This window comes from Galeopterus variegatus, unplaced genomic scaffold, assembly GCF_000696425.1.
Source record: "Galeopterus variegatus unplaced genomic scaffold, G_variegatus-3.0.2 Scaffold4940, whole genome shotgun sequence".
NCBI lineage: Eukaryota > Metazoa > Chordata > Mammalia > Dermoptera > Cynocephalidae > Galeopterus > Galeopterus variegatus.
The window spans coordinates 151,924-170,883 of NW_007731051.1; the positions used below are offsets into that span (position 1 = coordinate 151,924).

The 18,960-nt window shown below is 36.3% G+C and overlaps 2 protein-coding genes across 2 annotated transcripts; both read left to right on the forward strand.

The window, feature by feature from the left end:
• The first annotated feature begins 3,161 nt into the window (after positions 1 to 3,161).
• LOC103604062 (olfactory receptor 4A15) lies at positions 3,162 to 4,175 on the forward strand. The gene has a single exon (XM_008588646.1). The coding sequence runs from the start codon at positions 3,222 to 3,224 to the stop codon at positions 4,173 to 4,175; it is 954 nt and encodes a 317-aa protein (XP_008586868.1). The 5' UTR covers positions 3,162 to 3,221.
• Positions 4,176 to 9,684: 5,509 nt separating this feature from the next.
• On the forward strand, positions 9,685 to 11,023 carry LOC103604063 (olfactory receptor 140-like). Its single transcript, XM_008588647.1, is given in 2 exon segments — positions 9,685 to 10,141; positions 10,542 to 11,023. Coding segments are annotated over 2 exon segments (939 nt in total).
• Positions 11,024 to 18,960: the final 7,937 nt, after the last annotated feature.

The window sequence follows — 18,960 nt, forward strand, 5'->3', positions numbered from 1 at the left end:
GGCATCCCAGACCACCCTGCACAACTGCAAAGCAAAACAAAACAAAACTGATGAAGACCGTAAATGAGATAGTCAATCCACCCTTTCCAATCATTGCTTTTCTGTATTTGTCTCTAAGGTCTATTTAATCACATGCAATTTTGAGGTAGCATTTTTTCTTTACTGTGAAGAAATTGACTTGGGAAAAAATGTGATATTTCTTTAAAATTCATTCTCTTTTAAAAAAATCGGATGAGCTGATTAGATACTTATTAGGACCTCAAATTTTTGCTGCATACTTTCTAAGGTCATTGCTCAATTGCTGAAATAAGCTACTGCTTACATATGAAACAGTTTTTACTATAAAGAGAATTAAATAGAAATATATTTAGAAGCACATTATGCACTGTGATTGTATGTTTGAAAGGACTGGATTAAAATTTAAAATTTCAGAATCTATAATTTTTTATATCTTCGGGATTACATGTGTTTCCCAGTATTTTACACCTCAAATATAATAAGTGCTTTGTTTTTCTGTCTTATATTGTCGAGTTTGGTATAGTGTAGATCTACTCAATTTATCTTATTTTAATTATTATTGTGACATACCACCGATTCACATTTTTTTAGCATTCTTTAACAATTTATTTGTTTTCATTGAATACATTAAGAAATCTGAAGAATTTCACAAATGTTTAAATCAGATACATTTCTTTTTTCATGCATGCAATGCTGATAAAGTTTAATTTGGTATTCTTGAGACAAATCAATAGTTTTCAATAGTTTAGAGTAATAATAATGCCCTTAAAAACTTTTTTTTTTTTTTTGTCCTTTTTGAGACTGTCTGCACAGCGCTCAGCCAGTGAGCGCTGTGAGTGCACCGGTCATCCCTATATAGGATCCGATCCCGCAGCGGGAGAGCTGCTGCGCTCCCAGCGCCGTACTCTCCTGAGTGCACCATGGGCTTGGCCCCTTAAAAACATTTTAATAGTGAAATATTTATTGTGCCTTTACAATGCTATTTAGCAAGTGTTATAAATATTGAACAAGTACGCAGGAAAGAATTTCCTACTGGAAGTTATCTCTTGAATGCTCAAACAGCTCCCATGAACTGTGAGTATTTGTTTTCCATTATAAATGCAGATACAGCTTCATAATTTTAGTGAAGATATTTAATTTTTTCACATAATAAATTATCAGAAGCCTCAAAGATTGTGCTCCCTTTTTAGTCAGCTGCTCTTTTCTACTGATATATACAAAAGTTTAGAATCTGATTTTTTCTTTCTTTTTTTTAAAGCAGTTTGAAGTCTTTATTTTATTTATTTATTTATATTATGAATATTCATGAAATACAAAGCTAATTGTCACTCCTCATGGCCATGATGTGAGGTCCAGATTCATACTGGCAGCAAACCCATTACCAGAAATTACCTTTGTACCATGTGTCCCCCACCCAATTATCCCCCAACCTCCCTCCCCCTCTCCCCTTCCACCCCCACTCCACTTTGTAGCCCTGAGTATAAAGATTCTTAGAAGCAAGTGCTGATACTGATTCTGAGTTCCCAATCCAGGCCACCTCCTAACCAACAGCTCAAGGAATCTGAAATTCTCTACTCGCAACTTACTCAGGCCCCTCAACCAAACTGTTTATCTGTTTTAAAGCATATTTCATTTAGCTTATGGCCTTTGCTGGTTTCTATCTGCCTTTTTTTTGTTATCTTTTATTTTCTTTCTGTCCACACTTTTGCTCTCCCTCTGATGCCTGAGCATAACTTGGTTTGCCCAGAAGCACAAGGGGTAAAATCTTCTGACCTTCACAAATGTCTGTCAACAAATGTTGACACTGAAACAGAGCGTATTTAAGATAATCTTGCCAATATGAAGTTATACACGTTACACATAAACATGGCCCTGGATCACATCTGAAAGCACCAACAGATAATTTATTTTACTCAAGTGGGAATGAATATCTTGTATTCAGCACAAACTCAGATAGCCAGGAACAGATAGTATGAACAAAATAACTCATGTATTTATTAGTTTTACAATCAAATAGCCTTTAGCTCATGCTAAAGCACAAATGTTAATATAAAATTTTTTAATTATCATGCTGATTAATACAAAAATTGTCTACCAGCAAAAATGTTAGGATGTCATTTAAGATGAAAGCATCAGTGATAAGAATTCAGAGACTCATATATCTGGAAAGATCATAACATTTCCAATATATATAAGGTGAGGCATAATTTTTTCAAGATGAGCTAAAATCAACTAATATTGCCAGACTTTTAGTGTAGAATTCTTTCTACTACACCATGATTCTGCTTAAAATCTTCATTTTTGACATTTTGAATTGATCCATGACTATCCATAATCAATTCCAAACAAATTCGAAAAGTGGGGAAAATGTATATGCAGAGTGTGTGTCCACTTTGATTTACATTACTTATTTTTTCCCTTCAACAACCTAGGTTGCAATAAATGTCAATTCAGTTAGTGTGTGTGTGTGCGTGTGTGTGTATTTTCAAACAAAACATTGCTTTCATTGGGCTTTCATGGCTGAGAAGAATTTAATGCATTTATCTCTTCTCAGTTATTCTCTGATGAGCTTTGAAATTCAGTTTAGTTAAAATTTAATAAACATTTGATAAGCACTCACAGCCTTGTTCTACAATTGCTTTGAATGAGTAATTTCTAGATTCCAGGAACTCAGAATAAAGTTTCCCAGGAAGGCAAATATATTTAAACATCTACCTATTATTTTATGCTCCATGTACTAGCTATTACTTTACATAATATATAAGTAAAGTCATAACATATCAGATTGTTTTCATGATAGATCTCAGAAGACCAAAAAGCCTTTAAGATAAAAAAAAAAAAGAAAGAAATGATGCATAATGTCAAAAATGCAGTCTGTGTGAGAGCTATTCTAGAAAAAGCAGCTTTCTTGATTTTTGGGAGATCATCTCAGAGACATATCCATGCACATGTATGTCCCAGTTAGAATACTAATGTCCCATAATTGTAGTTAAAACAAGGAATTGTGAAAATGAATAGGGGAATTGTGGGAGGAGATTCCAAACACTCATTTCCTAATGGGCTACTCCGTGGAAGGACCTGTGGAAGAAATATTGTTGAGAAAAACATCACGTTTTTGATGCGGAGCTTGCAATCGTCTCCAATTCATTATCTGCCCTTTCCTTTGCAGGCTCTGACAGCTGAGTTCAGCACCTTCAGAACACATGGAAAATAGGAACAATGTAACTGAGTTTATTCTCCTGGGGCTCACACAGAACCCTGAGGGGCAAAAGGTTCTATTTGTCATATTCTTGCTCATCTACATTGTGACAATAATGGGCAACCTGCTCATCATGGTGACGATCGTGGCTAGCCAGTCCCTGGGCTCCTCCATGTACTTCTTCCTGGCTTATTTATCATTTATAGATACTGTCTATTCTACTGCCATTGCTCCCAAAATGATCATAGACTTGCTCTATGACAAAAAGACCATTTCCTTCCAGGCTTGTATGACTCAAGTTTTTATAGACCACTTATTTGCTGGTTCTGAAGTCAATCTCCTGGTGGTGGTTGCCTATGACCGATATGTGGCCATCTGTAAACCTCTTCATTATTTGGTCATCATGAATCGGTGGGTGTGTGTTCTCATGCTGTTGGTGGCTTGGATGGGAGGATTTCTTCACTCACTAGTTCAATTTCTCTTCATTTATCTGCTCCCTTTCTGTGGCCCCAACATCATTGACAACTTTGTGTGTGATATGTATCCCTTACTGAAACTTGCTTGCACCAATACCTACCTCATCGGACTATCTATGATCGCCAATGGAGGGACAATTTGCACTATCATCTTCTTCACTCTCCTGGTTTCCTATGGGGTCATTTTACACTCCCTTAATACCTGTGGCTTGGAAGGGAAGCACAAAGCCTTCTACACCTGTGCATCCCACATCACTGTGGTTATTTTATTTTTTGTCCCTTGTATATTCCTGTATGCAAGGCCCAATTCCACCTTTCCCATTGATAAATCCATGACTGTCGTTTTAACTTTCATAACTCCCATGTTGAATCCCCTAATCTACACCCTGAGGAATGCAGAAATGAAAAACGCCATGAAGAAACTTTGGAGTAAAAAAGTGACCTTAATTGGAAGAGGTCTGTATCTGTCATGCGGAACGTGATATTCATTCTTTCACGGAAGCAAGGAATACTTTCACTACTAGTGGTTGCATTTTTATCATTCCTTTCTGGTTATTTAGCCCATTTCTTCTGAAACAGCAATATAAATTAATCTTTATCTATGTGAAATATATTATACTCCTTAGAGACCAAGACAATTGCATAGGTTGGATATGTTATATATGCAATTATAATGTGTTAAGATTCTTTGGTGGACAGTTTTTGGTTTTATTTCAAATCCTTGTTTGTGGGCTATGATACCTCCCTGGCACATAAAAATGTGGCCTAATATAACTTTCTCCCTGTAGTCCAAGAGATCGATATTATAAATTTAAAAATTCAGATTGTTAAAAAAATGTTAAGGTGACAGTAAAAAGCAATGTCTTGGTCAAATGTTTACAATTCTATAGCATATTTTCATAGCTGAGGATAAAACCATGAGAAATGAACTTTGTCGACTTTATGCTGTGATTGAGTGAAGATGTCCAGGTAGCATAAGGCTGATTTTGTGTATTCAGACCAATTTTTGGACAGAAAAGTTTTTTAAACCCATTCTGTATATTTAGATCCATTGGCCTCCTCCAATAGTAGAAATATGTATTTAAGTCATTCATATAACAGTAGAGCCCCAGATTCTGCCTACACTAAATTAAACTCTCTGTGAGCACTTTTCTTTTTTTTAACACAATGAACGTTAAACATTTTGGTAACAGTCTATTTTATTTTACACAATGAATGCCTTTCTGATTCACTGTAAATTGTGTGTTCTAAAGGAGAATCCAATGGGTCACACTTACATTGTTAATCAGAGGTGTGTAATGAGTTTATGAATAAATGCAAAACTGGCTTTATATGCAATGGTCAGGGAAATCATTTGAACTTTCACCACACAGCATTTGAAATTCTGTGAACAAGAATTATTTGCACTATTTTCAGTTGCCTGCAACTTAGAGTTGTAAAATAGATCAAAGACAGTGAAAGGCATGAACTCCACAGAATCATATAACCACAAAGGATGTTCTACAGACAACACACAGACGGAAGACATCCAATAAACTTTATGCCACATTTTAAAGTCTTTCACAATATCCTGACAAAAGTTAAATATATTTAGCAGATAAATATCAAAAGAAGCACAGATGATTTTTAAATAAAATAAATTTATATAAAAGGAAAAGCATTTTCTCATTTATTTCTATTTATTTGCAAAGGGAAAATCCAAACTTTCTGCGTCTATCAGAGTCCTGACAAGAAATAGCATACTCAAAATGAAAGATTAAAGAGGGCTTAACTGATTACTTATCAAGTTATGACTAGGGTTAAAGGAAACTAATAAGGATGGTAAAGCACCTCAGGGCGAGTAACAGTAGGCAACTATTACACAAGGAGGCCTGAGACAGAAAAAGAAGGTGATTACAGGAACCCAGCTGGAACTGCAGCTGCAGGAAAGATCCACCCTCAAAGGTACAGCCTTTGTAGAAGGCACCCAGTCATTGACAAACCATAGGAGAGAACTAGGAAAAGAAATACCCGATGTCCTCTTCTTCCCTCCTTGACCTCTAACATTCAGCTGGCACCACCTGTTGGCCAGAGGTAAGGAAGCTGCTTGAAGCCCACCATGGAAGAAGACACTAGGGGTGGAGACGAGTGAGCAGATCTGAAGGGGTGAAAGGAATATAGTCCACTTTCTAACACTTTATTTAATTTTTTTCCAAGGAAGATCATGAGCACTCCTTTTCGTAGTTAGCTGGAAAAAAGAAAACATACAGGAAATAAGTAAAAGGTCTTCCAACACATTTACTGACTTAATATTTATGAAAATCTTTATGAATCAGACACTGAAGCAAGTGCTGGGGAAAAAGAGGTGAACAAAACAGACACAGGCTGCTATTCTGAATTCAATTGGTTTTTAAAAATAATTTCAAATATAGGTATGTTTTCTTTTAGTATATGATCCTGACATACCTCACAATTGGTGATAGCATAAACGTGGCATGACACATTAGTTGCAAAACAATAATCTAAGGATAAGGACCCTGGCCCAGGATTTAGGAGGCTTAGCTTCTTATTTTGCCTTGGCAGACAATGTTCTGATTCCTTGACTTAGTTTTCAATGTTATGAAGTGGGAATGCTGATGCCTTTTCCCCACTCTATAGGGGTATCATTAGATTAAATTTAAAGGGCTGAAATAAATGTACTTTACTACTCTGGAATGTAATTATTTTTTAGCATTATCATCTTAAGCTAATTCTAGAATTGGCATGAGAAAAAACTGCATCGAAGTACTGTAAACTACACTATCATAATAGGGGTTATAACTATCACTTAATGTACATCTGAGAACAATATTTAAAATTTATGATAACCAGGAAGGATAGGTTGATAAAGAAAGAAAATATTATAATAAAAATATAAAAGTCAGATAATTACCCAACTAAATAATTTATACAATACCAAATACTCAGACTCTATACTAAGTTCATTTGTTATCAGATATCCAAATTCATAAGTTGTCAACTGTTTCATTTTTTGTCTTGACACACTGATTTGTCATTAACTGGACTTAAAAAATTAAAGATAAATTCTGTAAAAGTTCTTCTCTGATGTTCAGTTAAGTAACATGAAATAATTGGGTTGTTGGCAAGATCTGCTGATGATAGCGAAATACCCCCGAGGTCTCATTAGCCACAGCTAAGAAACTTCAAAGAAGTTGCCTGCAAACAGGATATGTGGTAGCCCTTGTGAGGCTCGGGAGAAAGGCGTTGTCCAAACTTGCCATTTTTATGTCAACAAAGACTTACTGTGGCTGGGCTAGTTGGCGTTTTTAATCTTGCAGCTTTTTTTGCGAACTAACAGCTGCCTGGGGTCCTGGCCATGGAGCTATGTCAGACAAGTTGATAGGTGAGGTTTTTGTTTTTGTTTTTAAAAGGAAATCATGGAATTATAGAATCTCAGGATTAATGGAACTTAAAGATCATAGAATCACCCCTCATCTCAACCAACCTGAAGTTTAAGTCCATTTATCAAGAAAAATAGAATCAGCTATAATCCCATTAATTTAGAAGTAAAAATATTTTGGAATCTTTTTTCCCACTGACATATATTTAAATTAAATAGGCTCATATTATACATTCAAATTTGCATCCGAGTTTTCCCCATTTAATATTACAACATAAGAATTTTTCTATAATATCGCACAAGTTTAAAAAAAATCTCTGTTAAAAGCTATACCTTATTCCAAGAGAAAGACTATATTTTACTTATCTGTTTCTCTCATTCTCCACAGCTCTTAATAATCATGCTGAATACATTTGTATATAATGATTTTTCTCTTTTTAAAATATTTTTCTTTAGGATTTATTCCTGGAAAGATTACCACGAGGAAAAAAGACAAAGCAGTTTATGTTTTTCATAGTTATATCTAAATTGCTTTTATTAATTATGTTTTATTTTTACTTTTTGCACAACATGCTCTTTTCAGATCTGTTTGGGAGGCAACCTCAGAATAAGGAAGTTCAATAAAGCTGCTGTACTTTGTTTTCATGTATGTATAATATTTTCATTTTGGATAATTAAAAAATAGAGCCCTTTATCCTTTTACCTTTGAAAGGAAAAAATATTTTGCACAGAATATATTTTGTTATATTTATGTTTTCTTTTTTTGTTGTTTCGTTGGGAGACCTATGTCTCCAAATTGGGATGATTTTCCTGACCTTATTAACAATGCGATATCCTTTAACCAAAAGTGAAGTATAATGGATTTTGTGGGAGGATGGGAGAAGGAGGCATAAGAATGTATATCGCAGAAACAAAAGCGTAGGGGTGATGATTCATCATTCATCTTGTGGATGGGTGAGTTAGGGCTGTGTGATAATAAAATGTGTGGGCAGGGATTACTAAAGACATTTGACAGCGACATTTTTATGACTTTGTATAGACAAACATATGCTAATACACAAGAGTACTTCAAAAATTTCATGGAAAAATTGAATTACAAGGTAATACAATATTCCCATGAACTTTTTGAAGAACTCTCATACGTAGGACAGGTCCAGTAAATATTTATTGAGTGAGTGAATGTGTAAGTAACAGGTACTTACTTAAAGTCATTACTAGATTTTATATATGGTTGTATTTGTGTATGTGTGTATATGTATGTATAATACTTTATATTATCTAATAGTCTATTTCTTTCTGTTCCCCACATTAAATTTCTATTTTTAAGATTTTGAAAATAAGATTTTCCTTTACTTGATAGATCTTCGTGGATTGAAAAACCTGTCCAAGAGATTATTATTCCAGTCTATTGAAGCTATAAATTTAGAGTGGGACTATGTTAAATCGTATGTGGATCATAATTTTGAAGAATGAACAATATTAATTAGGCAATGTTATAATTATCTTAAAAGTCAAATTACGCAGTAAGATACTCTTTCCTAGAGGTAATTAATGTCTTATATTCATCCTATAAAATATGCTAGAAACTATTAAACTGGAATATACTTCCTTTTAAAAGTTGATTTATGTTTTTCATAAAGTAGAGAGCATGGATAAAGAGAGTGGGAGGAGAAGAGTAGTTGAATTCCTAGGTTTATGGGCTGGAAAGCATGTGTATTCTTACATATGGTTATACTCATCCTATAAAATATGCTAGAAACTATTAAACTGGAATATACTTCCTTTTAAAAGTTGATTTATGTTTTTCATAAAGTAGAGAGCATGGATAAAGAGAGTGGGAGGAGAAGAGTAGTTGAATTCCTAGGTTTATGGGCTGGAAAGCATGTGTATTCTTACATATGGAGATGTAGGAAGTGTGGCAATTCACCAAACATTTATTCATCACGTAAGAGGTGCCAGACACTGTAGACACTATGCCAGCACTGAAAGAAGCACAGCAAAAAAACAAACATAAACAACACGTGTGTTATGGTAGATACCAGGGAGAGTATGTCTCCAGCCACTTACACATTCCCCAATCTGCCTGCTTACAGTAGATATTTCTTGACTGTGTCTTTTCTTCACAGTTAGAGGTGTGGGTTCAAATGTAAATTCTCCGGGAAGAGTGAATAACCCTCAACTATATGTAGCATTTTACAGCTTACGAAATACATCTCAAAGGTAAATTTGTAAGCTTGTGGATACAGAGGAGGACTCCAAAGACTGGGGCACTTAGCACTTAGTGACTTAACAAAGTCACATGGAGTTGGAACCAGGAGAATCCAGATCTCACGTACATAGCTCAGTATTTTCTCACTAAATTATATATTAACTGTTGCCCTGTAGATATTTTAGAGGTGACAGATAATAGGTATGTGAAGAGACTGAAAACATCACGGAGGAAGTGAAAAAGAATAATTGAAGCAATTATTGGGGTGAGACGTGCAAGGACATACTCTGCAGTTGCACTATCTTTGTACTATGAAATCACAATTATAATCTTTTCATGATTGATTTAGCTTTCTTTATCTCTTTGTAGGTAATTCAGGCTCCAGGAGGGTGTTACATCCTGAATGGATCACCTCACGCCTCCGAGCAATGTGACTGAATTTATTCTCTTGGGACTCACACAGAATCCACACTTGCAGAAAATACTCTTCATTGTGTTTCTGTTCATTTTCCTATTTACTGTGCTGGCCAATCTGCTCATTGCCATCACCATCTCTCTCAGTCCCACACTTTCAGCTCCCATGTACTTCTTTCTCACTTACTTGTCCTTCATAGATGCCTCCTACACCTCTGTCACCACCCCCAAAATGATTATTGACTTGCTCTACCAGAGGAGAACAATTTCTTTGGGTGGTTGCCTGACTCAGCTCTTTGTGGAGCACTTCCTGGGAGGATCAGAGATCATCCTCCTCATTGTCATGGCCTATGACCGCTATGTGGCTATCTGCAAGCCCCTGCACTACCTGACTATCATGTGACAGGGGCTCTGCCACCTCCTGGTGGTGGTAGCCTGGATTGGAGGCATCCTACATGCCATGGTACAGATTCTTTTCATGGTCAACTTGCCCTTCTGTGGTCCCAATGTCATTGACCACTTCATGTGTGATCTCTTCCCATTGTTGAAACTTGCCTGCAGCGACACCTACAGGCTTGGAATGGTAGTGGCCGCCAACAGTGGAGCTATGTGCTTGCTCATTTTTTCCATGCTACTCATTTCCTACATAGTCATCCTTAGCTCCTTGCAATTTCATGGCTCTGAAGGACAGCATAAAGCCCTATCCACATGTGGCTCCCACTTTACCATTGTTGTACTCTTTTTTGTGCCTTGTATATTCACCTACATGCGTCCTGTGGTCACCTACCCTGTGGATCATGCGACAGGGGCTCTGCCACCTCCTGGTGGTGGTAGCCTGGATTGGAGGCATCCTACATGCCATGGTACAGATTCTTTTCATGGTCAACTTGCCCTTCTGTGGTCCCAATGTCATTGACCACTTCATGTGTGATCTCTTCCCATTGTTGAAACTTGCCTGCAGCGACACCTACAGGCTTGGAATGGTAGTGGCCGCCAACAGTGGAGCTATGTGCTTGCTCATTTTTTCCATGCTACTCATTTCCTACATAGTCATCCTCAGCTCCTTGAAATTTCATGGCTCTGAAGGACAGCATAAAGCCCTATCCACATGTGGCTCCCACTTTACCGTTGTTGTACTCTTTTTTGTGCCTTGTATATTCACCTACATGCGTCCTGTGGTCACCTACCCTGTGGACAAGTTGGTGACTGTGTTCTTTGCAATCCTTACCCCTGCATTAAATCCTATAATTTATACAGTTAGAAACGCAGAGGTGAAAAATGCCATGAGGAGTTTGTTGAAGATGAGAGTAATGGTAGCCTGTTCATAATGCCAGAAAGTGAAGATGTATATAAATAGGCAGGATTATATCTGCCAATAACTGTGCAAGAGAATTAACAAATTTTACAGATCATTGGCAAAACACACAAACAAACAAACAAATAAGCAAATCCCAGAAACTAACAATTATTGAGCACTTAATGGTGGATAGGGCTTTTACTAGGTGCTTTTGATACCTTTTGGTATACTTTACCAAGGCTTCAATGTTTGTGTGCATAGATTCTGGATATGCAATGGAGAGAACAACTATAAATTCGTAGTTTGATGATTCTAGAATACGCTTTTCTCCAGAGTCTCATTGCTACTTTATTAAATTTTTTCACACATATTTCACTAGGGTGAAATTGGCTTTTCCATAGCATCTTGATCTGAGAACTCTGTAATTTTTGCTTGGCCTGTGGTAAAGCAAGAAAGAGGCTAGAAATCCCTAGATGGATATATGGAAGGTGAACAGTTAGGAAGTGAAAAAAACCACTGTTGATTCTCTTTTCTGTTTTCTTTACTTTTTTTCTGGTTGAGAGGGGAACTGTGAGTCTACCAAAAGCAAAAAGAGAGACACCCACAAAAGGAAAAAAGAAACATTTCATAACCTACCTCTCAATTTTTTCCTTGGTACAAAAATTATGCCAAAATTTTTGAAAATTACTCTTAATTTGTTCTTATTTTCTAAAATACCCTCACGGCTCACAGTTTTTCTTGAATGTAAAGAAAGTTTTTTTCTTTTTTCCTTACCAAGACTTGAGGAACCATTTGAAACACTAAGGGTAAACATTCTTTTATTTGACCTCAACAAAAGGGCACATTGCAAGTTTCCAAGGCTATTGCCCTATAGGTGTGATACATACATTTACATTAAATGAGCATTTTATTATCTATAGGACACATTTGCTTAAGTTAGGTGAGTTAATTCATGTACTAAATTAGCAGTTTCAATATTACTGTCCCCATTTTACAGAAAAGCAAATTGAAACAAAGAGAGATTTACTATCTTACTGCCTTGGGTCATACATCTAAGAGTTTAAGCCACACAGTTAGAATCCAGGTTCTCCAAATCTCAGTCCTGCTTTCTTCAAATAAAACATAGATTTTTGGTATATTTACATCTCTATAGAAAAGAAATTTATAAGTAGATTTAATAGCTCACTTTATCCTTCAAAAGCAATAATGCCAAATTCGTTGTAGCCTTATCTCACATTTAGCAATTTATTTAAAGCTCCTCTATGTACATGGAAAACACCAGGTTATTCTACATTACTACGGAACACTTTATGAATCAAAGCTTCTCTGACTATCATATTCCAAGTCATGCTAATTCTCACAAATGTCCCTTTTTCAAACTGCCTGGTCATCTGGAGCTATTTCTTTAGTAAGTTGACCATACAGTAATGATAAAGCATAAAAACACTTATTTTTTAGGGTGACTGGTATGTTCCAGCTTATGCATGGATGTCTTAAATTCATAAGAAATAGAACCTTTTCCCACAAAGTCTAGGCCAGGACGATGGTATAATCAGCAATTAATCTATTAAAAATGATCAAGTTTGCAATTGTTGGTGAGAATTAAACATTTCAACGGAATCTAGACTGAATGATTTATGGCTCATTTTGTCTTATGGTTGTTAGACAAGAGATGAGGATTAGCCAGGGATAAGAACAGGAGAAGTATTGAGAAGATGTCACTTCTGTTCTGAGTCAGAAGGGAGGATTGGAAGAGGGAAACTGAGGACAATGATTGCATCTTAGAGGCTATACCATGTGCTCAGTGGAGGAGTGAGAAGATTAAAGAGACACAAACTATAAATTGTAAACAGCAAACTTGGAAGGTACAGGAAGTAAAGGAAGAAATGTAAGTAACAGTAATGTTCTCATGGAATGGAGTCTTGGTGGTTTGTAAATAATTTAAGGAAATGTTAAGATGTTCCTTTGTACTCATCATTGCGAATCTCTCATGAGGACTAACTGTCATCTCATTATTTCTGGTGCTTACAAATAAAGCAAAAGAAGTTTTTCTCCTAAAAATTTTTCTCCTAAGAATGTTTTCTCCTAAAAATTAGTAAGATAAATAATATTTGAATATATTGTATAAGGATACTTTGGTTTAATATGGACATTTAATTCAGTGAAAATATTAGGCATTATTGTGAGCTAACCATCATGAAGGCCATCTAGGCATATATTTTGTTAGGTTTCTTACATAGTTTAACTCTCTTAGTGCAGCCACAGTATTATTTGATAAGTCTTCACACCATGTTACACAAGAAAAAAATGAGACTCAATGAGGTTAAGTAACACATCAAGTCTTTTAGATTTTGCCTCCTCTACTCTTCCTATTTCACAATACACCTTGCTAGCATGATGCAAAAATATAAAAATACAGAACTGATGGCTGGCCATATTGTGAAGATTCTCTTGAGTCTTCTCCCCTTATTTTTTTGGTGTGGGGGCTTTTTCTTTCTTTCAGCTCTTCCTTGACCTCTACTTCCCAAATTACTCACTCTCCTGATTCCTCTTGTGTCAGGCACAAGCCATCTGCTAATCTCTTTCCCACGGATGTATGAATATCGTGAAAAGTGGGATGCAGTGGGCTCAGGAAATGCACAATGAATTGTTGCATTTCAAAGAAATTGACACATGGGTAAGAAAGATGTTTGGAGGAAAAATAAGCAACCCAATCATGGAAGTGACTTGATACTCTATTTGGACATAAGAGTAGTTCCTTAAATTGCTGCTATAGGGATTTCCCCATTATTCTCCCATAGTGTTAACATATATTAACTTGAAAAATGGCTCCATGGAAAATTAAGTTTAGGAAATGTTGACTTATTTTACTTATCCCCAAAATATTGTCCTGTGCCTGCAGAATGTCAGACAGTTTTGAGGGCTGGATATACAATGTTGAACAATGCAGACAAGGTCATGTTTGCTTGGAACTTAAATTACAGTGAGGAATAGATGGATAATAAAAAAGTAAAGAAATAAATGAACAATATAATTTTGTTAGTAATAGATGTGTTGAAGAGAATAGTTTTAAGTGGGTGATGCAGAAGACAAAAACTGGGTGTGGATTTGTGCAGTTGTTTGAAGCATAGCTAGAATTTTAAGTAAGCCCAAGTTAAATAACCATGTGTTTTCCATTTTAAAAAATATAAGTAAGTTACATAATAAATGCATTTGCAATGGCCATGATATCTTCCCCAGTATGTAAAGATGGCTTTTGGGGGGACACAAATATTTTACTGTTTTTAAATATACAGCACAGATGTATATAAAATACGTAAATAGGTAGATAGTATATCTGTGGTATTAAAATTTCCGAGGCAGGGTATTAAAGGAACAAAACTCTTAAAAAGTCTCCCCAAAGGGACTATCATGAAAAATTTTAAAAAGGTTGAGGAACACCACCCTAACCCATGTCTACATGGTTAGGTGAGAGCAGGAGTAACTTAAGAGTGTTAGTAAAGATAATCCACGTGCAGAAATTGGCCCATTACCTGTAAGGATCATATTCAGCAAAACTGAGACACTCTTACTTCTCAGGAGACTTCCCAGAGTGCACAGTCAAATATATTCATGAACTAGTTGCAATCTGTGAAGTATGTTTTAATTATCTGCTATTAATATCTGTTTTTATTATTGAAGGTAGAAAAGGAATGAAGGCTATAACTCCAAATATTCCTATATCGAAGACATGTTATTTGAGAATACTAATTGTTATGGAGTGGGAAAGAATTTAGTCCTTATATTTTCAGGCTGAAGTACATTTATTTTTTAATCCTTAATAATGGCAGCTATCCTGCAGTTAGATATGACACAATTTCAGTAACAGTCTGAAAAGATGAAGAGGCCACCAGACTATGTGACAGAAAAATTGTGTCCTGATACTTGGTAGGTTGCTTAGATGAGTGGTATTGCCTTTTCTTCACCTGTGTTAACAGGCAGATGGATCATTGTGTGGTTGTTCTGTCACTGAAGGACAGAGCTTCTTTGTGGAGCAAATCATTGAATGGTAAATTACATGACTTTTGTGCTTGTGGAGCATCAGCTTGGCCTGGGCACCAGTGAAGCTCTGCCCCTGGGAAAAAGCAGATCACAGCAGGGTGGATGGGAATTCTCTGGTATGGAGATTAGCTCCTCAGTCAGTAGAGACACAGCCTCAAAGGGATGTAACTGGAATGATGCAAGTCTGCACATTTTGAAATTCGGTGCCATTTGAAACTGGCACTCTGCCCTCTTTTAGCCCAGTTTGGACACTGTTTACAAACTAAGTTCAAAGCACAGCCAAATGACAGGCATAGTCCTGTGAATGATTTGGTAAACAGCTTAGCTGGCTTCCTTTTTAGGTAACTTTTCATATTTAGATAAAATTTAAGTTCCTTGCCAACCACAAGCGTTGTTTTCTATTTAGGTCCTTGGACACTTAGAACATCCGTTCCAAAACTTTCTTTAAAATTATTTAGACAGTCTAGTCCTGTTAAAATAACTCTCCATTGAATAATTGGGTGATTTGTCACCTGTGCAGGTCTTGACTTGCTTTGAAATTCTAATATGTCAGGGTTCCTAGATCTTCTGTAGAAGAAAGTTCACGGGCGTACATCTGGTTGCGGCCAGACCCTTGGTCACCCGAACGTGATTGTAGAAAGTTTGCTTGAACAATCTCAGCCTTCTGCTTACTGCGATCATCAGGTAACTGGCTTTTGGAGATAACAGAGATGATAATGGAGATAACCAGATGGAGTTTGGGAGGTGGCCTTAAAAATTTGAGCATTAAACATGTTTCTATTAATTGGAGCTACTATTTTGAAATTATTGCAATAATCAAATCACCTAAATACATGCACAATTATATTATTTTTGAAGTGTGACAATAATTTGCTTGTTGGTTTTATCTGTATGGACACATTGTGGTTCTCAGGCTGAAGAGCCTTGAACTATCAACAATTTGTCCTTTAATTTACTTTAATTTCTTTTGGCAAGTAATCAGAAATTAAATTTCTACCTTTGGCCTCTATCCAGGTATTGAAGATTAGTGAATAAAAGAGTGTGTTTATGTTTCTGAGATATGCTCTTAGGAAGAGGACGAACAGCTTAGCAACAGCTGGTATATCCAGGATGGTTTTAGAGAGATTTTCTGTTTCTCTCTCTTTTGACTCTTTCTTTCTCTCTATCTGTGCATGTGCATTTGCATGTGTAATTGCAGGCAATATGTGTGTGCGTATGTGTGTGTGTGTGTGTGTATACACACACTATTTTGGGTATTCAAAAATTTGTGGAATGATTTGTATTATCCTTTAATTCCATTTTTTTTTACAAACTTTTTGATCTTCCCTCACATATATGTGTATATATATTATGTATGTATTTCTGCTTTCCTATTGTGACAGCTTCCTTTGATCTTCATTTTTCTACTAATCGCCTTTGAGAAAGAACTTATGTGGTATTCCTCTTTCTGTTTTAATTGGTGAATGATACATCAAATTCTGATTTTATTTTCTAATGCAAGGATGAATTGGACTTTAAAAATATATTTCTCTATCTATATAATGATATACACATTTATCTGTGAGCAGGTCTGCCCATGGGGCTGGTTGGTGGTGTCGGTGTTGATGCTGAAGATAATGCTGATGGTTTGCTGAGCATGGGGTGGTGAAATCAGGAAAGGTTGTTTAGGGACTAAGCCCATCCCTCTGGAAGCATTCCAAGAAAACATTAATTTTTGTATCTACAGTGGTGTAAGTAATTTCCATCCAATAAAGGTGCTACAGCAGATAATCCTATCTCCACTCATCTCTCAGTGTGAATAAATACTTAGGAATGATAATGGTCCTTTCAAACCCTTAATTTGAGATGTATGACATTGATGATGCACGTGCTCCGGGACCACTGAGTGCTTACTAAAAATGACGACCCCGGACACTGCAAACTGTTTGCTATCACTTTCTTATTATTTAAGATTTTATTAAAAACATATTTAGATTCATAAGAAATTCAGACACAAGAAACACAAATGAGCTATAAAGTCAACTTCCTGTATTCAAATTCAGGCTCTGTCAATTACTAACTGCATAGCCTTGAGCAAATTAATTATTTTGCTTTTTTCTCAGCCCTAAAATGTGCCTGATCATAGCTAGATGTAAGGAGTAACTGAGAAAATATGTATAAACTACTAGTGAAATATCTGGTACATAGCAGGTGCTAACAAATATATTAATGTTATCGTTAGTTTGATATGAATATCCATGTATTCATATCTTTCTGCAATGCGGGCTAGAGAGCAACTCCATTTCTCATACATGCAGGAAATGTTGACAGACTGAGGTTTAACTCAGTCTCTCACCCATACAGGAAGAGCAAGAGCTGACAGGATGGCAAAGTGCAAAGTCACAGAGCTTAGAACTGCATTTAGCTGTCAAATGCTGTTAACCCTTAACATAACTTTAAACATTTCTTCCAAGCAAGCATATTTTAACTATAAAGCTAAAATAAGGAGGGACTTATTTAACTATATTTTAACTATAAAGCTAAAACAAGGAAAGGACAAGGATTTAGCCACTTCACTAATTCCTCTGTATTCTTACAGCAGCCTCATTCTAACATGACTTTTTCATGAACACTTAGTAGAGGTGAATAATTCCTCTGTTCCCAGCTCAATAATGATCCTGTCCATTAAACTCTCTTAGTCATAAACTTCCCCTAGGTGAATTGTCCAGAGCAGGCAGATCCTCACATTTCAGCAAACTTGCTCTGCTACCCCTGGCCTCCCTCCATCACTCCTCTATTTGGCAACTGAATGTCCAAAAGAGAAAAATCATTATAGGTTATGTCTGCAATCTCCTGTTGAAAGGCATCATGCCTCTGCTGGAACCTGGCCAGACTGCAAAAAGGCTGATCCTTGGTTGGATACAATTTTTAAAACTACTGTCTATAAAAGACCAATTACATAGAAATACCCTGGGAGGTATGATATGTACCCTGAGAGGATACACCTCTGTTTGTGGTATTGGAACAGATTTATCAACTCAGGTTTGGGCTCACAAGTGCTCGAATAGTTGGAAAATTGAGGGATATTACCTTTTAGGCTACACTGTCTCCTTCTCTATACAAAAAGAAATATACAATGGTGCTTGACATAGAGTTAAGAGAGACTTGCTTCCTGGAGAATACCAGTATACCTGGTGGCAAAGCTTTATTAGCATAACCTTTCCCATTATGGAGAGTGGATTGATTGAGATATAATCCAGAATCTATCAAATACCATGGGTCAAACAGTGGAAGACACAGCCAGAGCCATAGCACTCCAGCAGACATCATTAAACTCTCTAGCCCAGATAGTACTGGACAACCTCATGGCTTTAGATTTTCTGCTGGCAGAGCACGGAGAGGTTTATGCCTTAGCAAACACCACCTGTTGCACTAACATTAATATCTCAAAGGGAGTCAAGACCTGAGTAAATAAAATATTTGCTCATGCAAAATGGTTACAAGAGGTGGAGTCCCTGACCTCTCAATGATTTATTTAGCTGGTTACTTTTGGTGTTAAGAAATTTATTATTATCTGCATTCCAAATTGTTGTTGTTATAATCATCAGCATCTTTGTTCTCTTCCTTATGATTAAGTTTTGTATTCTCTGTACTATCTCCTGCTGCCAATCAACTGTTAAAACAATAGATAAGCAAATGCCTTTGGTCCTTGCCACTCCAGCCAGGTACCAAAAGTTATATACACCATCATGTCAAAAAGTGCTATTCCACTCGTCTTTCCCCTGACCCAGCAGGAAGCAGTGAGATGAGTTATTGGCTGGCTTGATCCATATGAATGGAAGGAACTATTGACAGTGAGGACATTATTGGGGCGAGAAGGACTGAAATCATGTGGGGACCTAAAACCACCTGGGCTGTAGGAAATTTTAAGAGACAGTTTTTTTTTCC

Excerpts from the sequence above, each read along its gene's own strand:
- LOC103604062 (XM_008588646.1), top strand. The coding sequence starts at position 3,222 with ATGGAAAATAGGAACAATGTAACTGAGTTTATTCTCCTGGGGCTCACA.